The sequence below is a fragment of the Papaver somniferum genome, chromosome 1 (genome assembly GCF_003573695.1).
Source record: "Papaver somniferum cultivar HN1 chromosome 1, ASM357369v1, whole genome shotgun sequence".
Lineage (NCBI taxonomy): Eukaryota > Viridiplantae > Streptophyta > Magnoliopsida > Ranunculales > Papaveraceae > Papaver > Papaver somniferum.
The window spans coordinates 16,872,671-16,883,275 of NC_039358.1; the positions used below are offsets into that span (position 1 = coordinate 16,872,671).

A 10,605-nucleotide genomic window follows, 5' to 3' on the forward strand; every position below is an offset into this window, starting at 1 on the left:
GTAATTGCAACAATTAAATTTAAGTATTCTTTTGTACCGGTAGTTTGGAGCTGTAATTAGGCGAGCTCTATTATAAAAAGTGTAAACAGACATTGGACATTGGATTTTTTTTATAATGGATTTAATTATATGATGAAATCATGATGAATACTGCATATTTAATGAAATTATGATAAATACTATAATCGTTTTTTCTTTTTCTTTTGGTAATTTTAAAGTTGTTTATACCTGTTTTGGAATGTTTTCAAGATTATATATTTGAAGTAATTATAGTATAGAATGCGTTGGCCGAATGACATACTGTGGGTCTCAAAGATTCTCCTTAATTTCTATTAGCCGAAATTTTTAATGGTGGGGCCAGAATCAACTTGAAGCTCCGGTTAACCACAGCGCTCGAAAAAACTCTGTTTTTATATATAGAATTGGCAACCTCACTATAGACCCCAAGTCTGTTCGTTCTGGACATGGGTTTTAGACATTTGGTGGTAATGTTAGTCTTCAGGTTCGGCTGCAATATGAGTTTGGGATCAACTATATGGCTGGGTAGAGAATACCTTCTCTAAATTATCAACCCTCTCTGTAACTTTACTTTAAGCGCATCTACAGTAGTGTAACTTTGGCAGACCGTTGCATGATACCTGCTATCTGTTCCAACAGTTGATGCTAAAATGAAAGAAATATAAACACATATTTTCAAGCCTTCACAAAATCACCTTGTATACTATGATCACCTGTGACCAACTCAGAAATGTGTATCTCGGTTATGTGATCAAGAATCTGCACACCAAATGTTAATCAGACCTCCATATCGCTTTTCAGCCAGACCAAAACTATATTCCTTAGAAAACTCAAGCTAAACTTAATTCTTCCCATAGGTATGCTTACGTAGTTACATTGTTCTTTACGATTGACACAGTTACTATAAGTTTTATTTTATATATAAAGAATCTTTGAACAAACATGATAATTACATGATAAGCATAATTGTGTTAGGAAGGGTACCTGAAGATGCTATTTGATTAAATCCAAGATGTGCAACAACAACCATATAGCAGAATACCTTGAGAAACTCTTGGTTTCTCCTTCTTGACCTTTTGTGTAATGAATAATGAAAATTCTTGAACCAATATTGATGGTTATTGAGTTCCTTTTATACGTAGAAGGAGGACCAAGGTTCATAGGATTTACAATTAACATTCAATCTCGACCGTCCATCAAGGAAGAGGGAATATGAGAGGATCCAAAAATTGTAACCTAAATAGTTAGCAATATTCATCGTTAACCAAGTTATTATATGGCCCAAGAGGATATTTCCATGTGTAGAAATATTATTACAAGGAGAAACAACTATAATGACCCTTTCCTAGGAAAAACAACTGTTCAAGGGGGAGACACAAATTTCCCTGATGATGAAATAAATGACCCTTTCCTAGGAAAAAAATTCCCTGATTATGAAATAAATGACCCTTTCCTACTTTCGGCAAACAAGTAATAGCAACATACAGCAATACATACTATATTACTACAAAGACACTACATTCTACATATGCTGACGAATACAGCTGTAAGATTAACTGATCAAAGAACATTAGCCACTTTACAAATTAGATTCCTCATGATGAACAGACTGTACTAGATCTGAGCATAGATAACAAAATCAGAATGACATCTTGCTGAGATTGGGTGGCTCTACAACATAATTCTGTTTCATTGAAGCGTCCTGAACCACGAAAGGGTGACAAAATCGTAATGTTCAACTCTCAGAATCTGACAAAAACGTCGGACTTTCACTCTCACCCATATGTGCCGAAGCAAATGAATCAGAGGAGGATGCTATGGATGAGGGGCAAGAAGCAGTGTCGTCGGAATCAGAAAGAATATCATCGTGTATAATGATGTGTTCGTCGATGTGTTCGTCTATATCAGATACCTCAGATGCGGATGATGTCCCCAAGATAAGCTTGTTCAGTGCTGTTTTTGCGGTATTAGCAAACCATTCATCCGGAGGAAGCTCACTGCTAAAATAAGATACAAAGAGGAAATTAAGTTGAGAAATGGAGGAAAAACGAAGAAAAGTGATATAAGCAAAGATGGAAGTATACCTTTGTGGGTCGATGCCTCTGTCTGAGAAGGCTTTGATTGCTCTAGCAATTATGGCCGATGCGATCTGATGCACATGCCGAGATGGGTAACCCCCGAATACAGCAATTTCAACGATGAAGTGCATATCAAGAATTAACTGTTAAATGGAAGTTGTTTTAGAATCAAGGTAAATATAGGACAAATACCTTATTAGCACTAATTTATAATTATGAGGTATTTCAACCAATACCAACACCAGGATTTGTGATGCACCTTTTGTGGCAGTAATAGTTATTAAAGTTTGAGTTCTACAAACAAGGATAAAGGAAAAAAAACAACCAAAGCTAGCCAGTTTGTTTCTCTTACATGTTTCTGGTTCCACAACAATTTGTAACTAAAATTGTACAACAGATAGTACCAAATGAAAGATATGTAGTCCATGCTGCGAGCACAAGCATGTGTAATCTGCAATTTCTCATAGACACAGTTTAAGCAAATTCCTATACTGCATTTGCATGTCCAAAAATCTATGGATTTCCTTCAGCTAACTCACTTAATGTAGCATAACCATAGGCATGTGACTATGATACCTTGATCCTGATTATTACTACAGATTCGTAGTTGATCTAATCATGGATTAACTTAAATTGATTGTGGTTTGCTGCTAAAACTTAAAAGGCCTACATACTTCAATTCAGAGAGTTTGTGGCAACCTTGAACAAGCTCCCAGCCTTCTAGGCAGCTATCATACTGCAGATAAATTTGTATGATGTATGATAACTCACTGAAGGCAGTAAGAAAAGAGAACTAAAACTGTACTGAGTACATTTTTTCGAGTCTAATTCAGCGTAAAGGTGTATTTATCAGCACTTGAAAGTCGGGATCCTCTACATTAACCAAGTATAAAGTAGTAGATCACATACAACAGAGAAAGCATAACAGTATCAGTCTGACCAAAATTAGTGATCAAGTTTCATACCAACCTAGAATGTCAAATATGAAAAATGAATATTGTGATGCAGAAGAACCTACCTGCTGCAATCCTAGTGGCTGAAGAGGGTGGGTTTCATCTTTGAAGACATCCCAGAACTCTTGTTCATCAGATAACCACATTACAACTGTTTCTGTTAGCCTAGAAAGCAAAATCTTTTGTATCTTCTCTTTTCCGAGTAGCACATCACCAGCAACAGTTGCCAATTGCTGAAACTTCGAAAATAACGCCTGCATCAATGACAAAATATGATTATTTAATCCTGTTTGACTCTCTCCATAACCACTTGTCACAATGACTGGAATAAGTGCACATTTGAATTGAGTTTGTAGAGAAAAATCATACACACGAGCTACGAAAAGACATAGAATAACGTGATCAAGAATCATCCAATCACATGTGGGAAGAGGATAACTACGGAGCTTTAAGCAATATAATTATATTAATTATTATATAATCATCCAATCATTCATTCTATTCTTTACGTAGAATGAACAGCACACGTAAGAAGCATACAGAAGGATTTGACCAAAGCAAATATCTGATTCTTTACGAAGTTGATATGCTTATTGAGGGAACTCTCCTGATATCTGATTGTATAACAGCTTTTGTGCTGCAGAGTTATGGTATGTCAGGGATAGCTTAGGCTTGCTACATCAACTAAAAGGGAACAGATAATGCACACCAAAAAGAAAATAGGAGTACTATTTCGAGGTTACTCAAGTTCAAACCCCAAAGAGTATAGCTGCCACAAAAAACTCCTTCAACTGATGGTGAATAACATTGAGCACAAAATGTGCACGCATAAACAGATAACGTCCCACTTTTTTAGGGCCTCTGGCGCAAGTCTATCGTTGCATCTCGAATTTGTATCTCTTGAAGCTCTATTACCATGGCAGTGGCATTACTGACTGTATATTTAAACAGCTACATTACAAGAAATCCGACACATTATCTACGAGAAAACTTCCATGAGGTAAGATACAATCTCAGAATTATCACGATCATAAAACAAAAGGGATAGAGATCAGTGAACATCTTTAAAGAGATCAGAGCCTCAAAGGCATAGAAATTAACTAAAACACTGCACATCTAATGATGTACACTGATACACATTAATTCCAAAGCTATCCAGGGTCCATAAAAATGTATTAACTGTTAAGGGGTACGGTTTATACAAGGATAGTAGGATCATGACTTTATCTTGCAGAAGATTGTATATGCTTTGGGATTTGCCTAGGGATCAGTTATTTTGAAGCTTCGACTCCAATTACATATATCTTAAAAAGTATTGATCGCCTGTTTCACCTTGAAGGGTTTATTTCCCGGTGCTCAGAAATGGTTTTCCACATTAAACAGACAGAAGAATAAAACAAAAAAAAGAAGACTCGTCGTGGTTACTAAATTACGTAATTTATTGTGAATACAATCAGCACCATAAAAACCACATAATATACAGCCTAAATGGCATCCGCATGTTTGTCCAGCAGCCCTTTCAAGATACTAGATGCTAATGTGAAAAAACTCAAATTCCTACAAAATGCCGGCCACAGGGATTTTCATACACGTACCCACGGAACAAGACAATATTCTCTAAGGAGAGATTGGCTCTGAAGTAATGCTAGGAGTAACAGCACCCAACTCATGTGCATTTATTTTTATTAGTGTTTACTCTAAGTCCTTACTTAGTTCCATTAAAAGGTTTTCGATGTGTAGATGCTCAAACACTTATATCAAAAGTGTGGCAAGCAGTTTTTCGTACAACATTCACCTGTAGCTGATATGTTATTCAAGAATAAGAAGACCAATTAATTGTAGAGGAAAATTTTGGTTCAGATTGAAGGCTCCTAGTCCTATGTTAGAGGATTCCTTAGCAGAGCACATGAAAACAAAAGAAACAAATAAATTAATTAAGAAGAGAATCAGACCTGAAACGGCAGAGATGGCAGTGGGTAGGTCTCCCACAGATCTTCTCCTTGCATCTTTACATAAATTCGAGCATCTAATCGGATTCTGTCTTCCCTAGCATAAATGAAATTCAAAACATACTGCAGACAAAAATGATCTCTGAGCTTATCTAGTGAGTGTTGAAGATGGCGCCTCCACTCCTTAAAGTCTATGGAACTACTCGTTGTAAACACAATGTTTTCACTTGAACCACTTCCTGGTTCCTTCGCCTCACTCTTCCCAGTCCAAATCTTTGAAACAGCCATTGGTAATAATTCATCAGCTACAGTAAACGCAGTTCCCAGAAGTGCAAGCTGTTGGGCATCAGTTTCAGCCCTGAAGGTTAATACCTCTTTATGCTCAATGAGATTATCATCTTCAGACGGACCAGGTAACGATTTCATCAAAGCATCGACATATTTATCAAAGAGCTGAGATATTCTGTTTAAAATGTTTCCACCATACTGATCAATGGCTGCCGGTGTTAGCTGTTCCACAATATCCTGCAAGAGAAGTGTTCAACTCACTTTAAATAGCTATACTTTTACCAGGCTACTCCTATGTAATTTGTAGTGTAACTGCAAGCAAAACTTCAGTTATGTTTTAGACCTGGAACATAACTGAAGCAAGTACTACTTGCAAATATTCACAGCGAAAATTTCACTTGTATGTGCTTTCTTGTAGATGTTTATCATAATCTAAGTTGCAAGAGGATCAGCGAGAATTTAGCGGACGACGTTGTCAGCACTGCAGTTTTATATTATCACAAATATCCGAACCTTCCTTTACCCGGTTTACTAAGTGCCCGTTCGCCATTGCAGATCATATTTACTGATCACACTTAAAAAGCCAAACAAAATATATAACCCTTCATGTCTTACTGTTGCTGGTAGCAATAAGATCAGGTTGGTACGGACCAAATATTCCATAACGTCTCAATGGGTTTTTTGACTGTCATGCATAAAGACCCCTAGACCGTTCTGCATAACTGAGCTATTGGAAGGCAATACTTGCACCACTATATCCAACCACGGCCAGTATTATTAAATGAATGATGATATATATTAACATCTTTTCAAGGTTTCCAAGAAATGCAATATATTGATGCAATATAAGGTTTCCAAGAATGTATATTATTGGTCATTACAATATCCTCTTTAGAAGGAACTAAAAAAATATTTAATTCACAGCTTTAGGCGCCGCCTCAATGTATTAAAATGGGGATTTCTACTTATGCAAGTCAAAACAAGTTATCGAGCAGTTTCAACGCACTTGCCTGAGTAATGCAAGAAAGTCTTAGTGGACAACTTTGTAATATGGTGGACTTCTAACAATTTCCTATGGTTTCCTATGGTATCACAAACATGGTGTAATGTCAATGAACTGTGGCAAAATGTATGAAAGAGCTCTATAACTTTCATATGAAAATTAATCGCGAACAGATTGGTGTTGATGTTTAAACATTGCAGGAAAGATGCATAGCTGCCTAAACTTTCAGAGAGATTAAAAAATAAAAAATCCAGGGACTTTGAAAACAGGCAGAGCATGATGTGTCTGGACAATTAGTGCAGACCTCTGACAGAATATACCAAAGCATAGGGTATCAACTTACATTGACGATGTACATGAATCTCGTTCCACTATCAAGAAGCTCAGAGTCTGATGACGATACTGCAACAGCAGAAAGGGGAGATGCAAATCGAGGTGATAAAGAAAATGTCTTATTGTTTTCCGTGATATCCAGGACCATTCTTCTTGCTCTTTGGAAGTTCAATTCAAGGACTTCTTCGACGTATGGATGTAAAAGCACTGTCAGCAACTTAGAAAGCTTAAGGTCTTTAGATTCCAACAAGGAGCAGTGACTAAGACTGGCCTGAACACAAATGCTCACAGCCCGTAAAGCAGAAACCATCTCAGATGGGGGTGAGTTTTCCTTCACTAGTCGAACGAAAGATTCAAGTTCGCATTCTGCCCATTGTACAATCTTGTTGGTATACACAGGATTGTCACCAAAAAGCAAACCAGATTCCTTTGCTGTCAGTAAGATTGTTGAAAAAACGAGTTTGGAGAGAGTAACCGAGAATGTTTCAGGATAAATTGAACATGAAGGAAGAAACCCCTCGATGCTCTTGTGGAGGCGGGACCCATACGCTTTTAGAAGCAACTGATGTGCTGAAGATCCTTTTCCAAGTTTCAGTAAACCACTCAAAGCTAACTTAAGTTCTTTGACGCCCAAAGATGGCTGTTCTGCAATCTCAATAAGCTGATCCTCAAGCATCAACTTTCTCTTTATGAAGGCAGACTTATAAGTGGAAGAAGCATCTCCCGAGCCATTCAGCTCAGGGGAGCTTCTTTCTTCTGCGTCCAACGCATCTAAAGCTTCATCCACTTTATGCTCAGCCAAGAGGACATCAACATTCTCCAAAAATGTCATCTTGTGATAATCCACTTCATTGACCAAGAGATCCTGATGCTCATTGCCCTGAGCATCTTCTTCAGCTTGAAGGGTCTCGCTGTTATCCTGGTTCCATTCTTCTAATTCACGGCAAACACCGGTCATCAAATCCTGCACAAGAATCCCTTGCGCAGATACATGCTTTTGCAGCTCAATCAATTCATGCTCCATCTCACCAACCTCTTCTGATATCCTATAAAACAATTTGCAAATTAGTGGATTATCACTACTACTGCACATACTTTGATGATTTAAGTCAATAAATGAAGTAACAGAAATAAATGATCTGCATTCTTAACTGAAAAGGTAAGAACCTCATTTTGCCCGCAGGAGTAAAATTAGACAGAGAGTTATTTAACCCAGGTTAGTGCTACTAATCTTCAGAACACACAACATAACTCTGCCAACAGAAGGCACAATGTCAATGCTATGTGGTTGAAGGCTGGCGCATAGGCCCGATTCGTCAGAGACTAGGCGCTGGACGGCATGAGGCTGTCTGAAATTTTTAGGCATAAACGCCTAACGGGCTGGACCACCCTTTGGTTAGTGTGAGACTGTGAGTTCTCTACTAGATAATTACATACTTACCTTTGAATACAAGACACACCTAGTCTGATATAATCAAGTACGCATGGCACAGAATATGACACTCAATTTGAGGAGGTCTAACAGTCTCCTTAGGAGGAATGCAAGTTTCTTATAGAGATCGAATAAAAAATGTTGACTGCACATGTGTGCTCCATCTACCGATGAAATTGACCACTTAACAAAACTGAAAGGTCTCTGACAGATGATTCGAAATCCAACAACCATTGAAAAGGTGTACACCTGTCCCGCAAATAGTTGTAGACTTCAACCAGAAGTTGGCATAGAATAGACAGGAAAACAGGCGTGAAATAACAAGGCCTAATGGGTTCAATCGTAATTCCAACTATCGAAGGTGCCTCTGTAACCTACGAGTTAGAAGTAACTACCGTGTTTTCTAAGTCAACAATAATGATGTTAGATATTACCCTTTTATAGCTTTCTAGCAATTCATATATATTTTTAAGTAGACATAGTACATGGGGAGAAACATTGACCTTAACACTGGTCGTCCATGGATTCAAATATGAAACTTGACAAATAAAAAAGTCCTAGCAGGATATTAAAAAACAGTATTACAATTACAAAATTATTTGGTACACATATTCAGTTAAGCTCCCTAAGCAGAAAGAATAGCTAGATATATAGATGGGGAGCTGGGTAAAGTAGCAATATCAGTGATAACACAAACAGAAGTGGTTGCCAATATTAAAAGAATACCCATTTTGGTCGCACATTCAGTCACAGCCTCGGAATAGCAGTTTCTATTTAAAAATGCAATTTGTTTTCAAATGAAACATTTTGTTACCTGAGGAAGGCCTGATACTTGGTGTGCATATTTCCACATAAGTTCTCAACTGCATCCTTCAGGTCCAAAAGCTCACAACATAGTTTCCTGATTCCCTGAACACAAGAGGAAAACAAGGGATTATACTAAATATTTTGAAGGACATATTATTTTAAATTCCACCCATCTAAATTATATTTGCTAACCTACTTATATCTGTGGAGAATAAGTATCGAAGTTCCAAAACCTATGAATGCCATTTCTCAAGCATTGTCTAAAGAAAAATACACTTTTATAAGAAGTTTACGCAGTGCATTTCATTGCCATGCTCTTTACAATTAGATTAAATCCTACTTTCTTTGGATAAGGAGTTGCACTCTTTTCAGTATCATTTGTATGACAAACTAGGATACCGCTAATATGGTTCTGAACTAATCTCAGTATCCCAAATTGAAAAGTGCAACGACCAAATTGATCTGACTCGTTCGTGTAAAGGATTATTACCGAAAGAAGAAAATTACATTAACATCTCTAAAACCAGAAGAAGAACCCAAAATAACAAGAAACCCTTGCTTCAGTTTTTTTTTTTTTTTTTAGTTTTGACACTGTATAATGGGACTATGACTCTATATGTAAAACCCTTGTCTCAGTTTGTTATTTCTTTGACATTGTATAATGGGTCTATGTGAAATCCTTGTTTGATCTGAACCTTTTACGATAAAATAAATAAACCCATGAATTTTAGTGGTTTGAGAGACATTAACTGATACTAGCAATGTATACGAGGAAGAGAAACTAAAGGAAGATCTGTGATGAGTATAAAATGTTAAGTAAAAACCCTAAAAGCATAGAAAGAATTTCAAATAAAAGAAAGAAAATGGAAAAAGTAAGGATTAAAAGACCTTTTCAGCATTTGATTGATAAATGGAGTTAATCTTGGACTGTGGAGTGATCCATTCGTGTGTTGGGAAATCATCTTCTTCTTCGCTGCTCTCCATCTTCCACACTCACTCTCTCAGTCACTACCAGTGGAGTACGGAGTACCCCCTCTTTCTCAGTAAAGCAGCAGCAGCAGTAGTAAATTAGTACGAGGTGAGAGAATGAACCTGTAGTAGATTAAGTGGATGATGTTATGGGAAAAATCGACGACTTGAGAGTTAAAAGTTAAAACGCTTTGATGAGTTTTATCGAAGACCAAACCCACGCCCAGTAGTGAGAGTCCGATAGAGTCAAATCTCGGATCTCGGTTGGACTTGGTGCAACTTTGTATAAGGCCAAGTCCTAGAACCATGTTTTAGGGCAAATTATATAAAGATAAAATCGGGTTATGAGATAGTAATCTTAAAGGTCCTATCCATATGTAATATCAAAACTGCCCTTATTCATTTTTATATAGAAAATTTAAATAAATTTTTTAAATTTTTTAAAAAAATTAAAGATTTTAAAAAGATTATTTATATTTTTTTGTTTTTTTGTTTTCTTTTTGTTTTATGTTTTATTAAATTATTTTTTTAAAGGAAAAAGTAAAAATAAAAAATTATTAAAATAAATAAATGTGTTTTATTTTCTTTAAACAAATAGTAAATACTTTTAATCAAAAGTATTATTTTTTTTAATTTTAATTTTAGAAAAAAAACAGAAAAAAATTAAAAAAAAAAAATTTCAAAAAAAATTAAATGACAAAATAAATAATAGATAAGTAAATTAATAGATTCATCGAGGGCAACTAAGTAATTTACCTATCCTTGAATGCCCCTT

At 36.3% G+C, this 10,605-nt stretch overlaps 1 protein-coding gene across 2 annotated transcripts; it reads right to left on the reverse strand.

Moving 5' to 3' along the window:
* Positions 1–1,237: 1,237 nt before the first annotated feature.
* On the reverse strand, positions 1,238–9,976 carry LOC113280240 (exocyst complex component EXO84C-like). Of its 2 annotated transcripts, none has more exons than XM_026528897.1 (7): positions 9,750–9,976; positions 8,869–8,963; positions 6,633–7,668; positions 5,002–5,523; positions 3,115–3,303; positions 2,103–2,239; positions 1,238–2,015 (listed from the first exon to the last, which is right to left on the reverse strand). In XM_026528897.1, the coding sequence occupies exons 1-7, from the start codon at positions 9,843–9,845 to the stop codon at positions 1,754–1,756; spliced, it is 2,337 nt and encodes a 778-aa protein (XP_026384682.1). In that variant the 5' UTR covers positions 9,846–9,976; the 3' UTR covers positions 1,238–1,753. The 2 variants fall into 2 exon arrangements, with proteins under 2 accessions (XP_026384682.1, XP_026384678.1); XM_026528893.1 differs by having other exon boundaries at positions 1,238–2,018; positions 9,750–9,975.
* Positions 9,977–10,605: the final 629 nt, after the last annotated feature.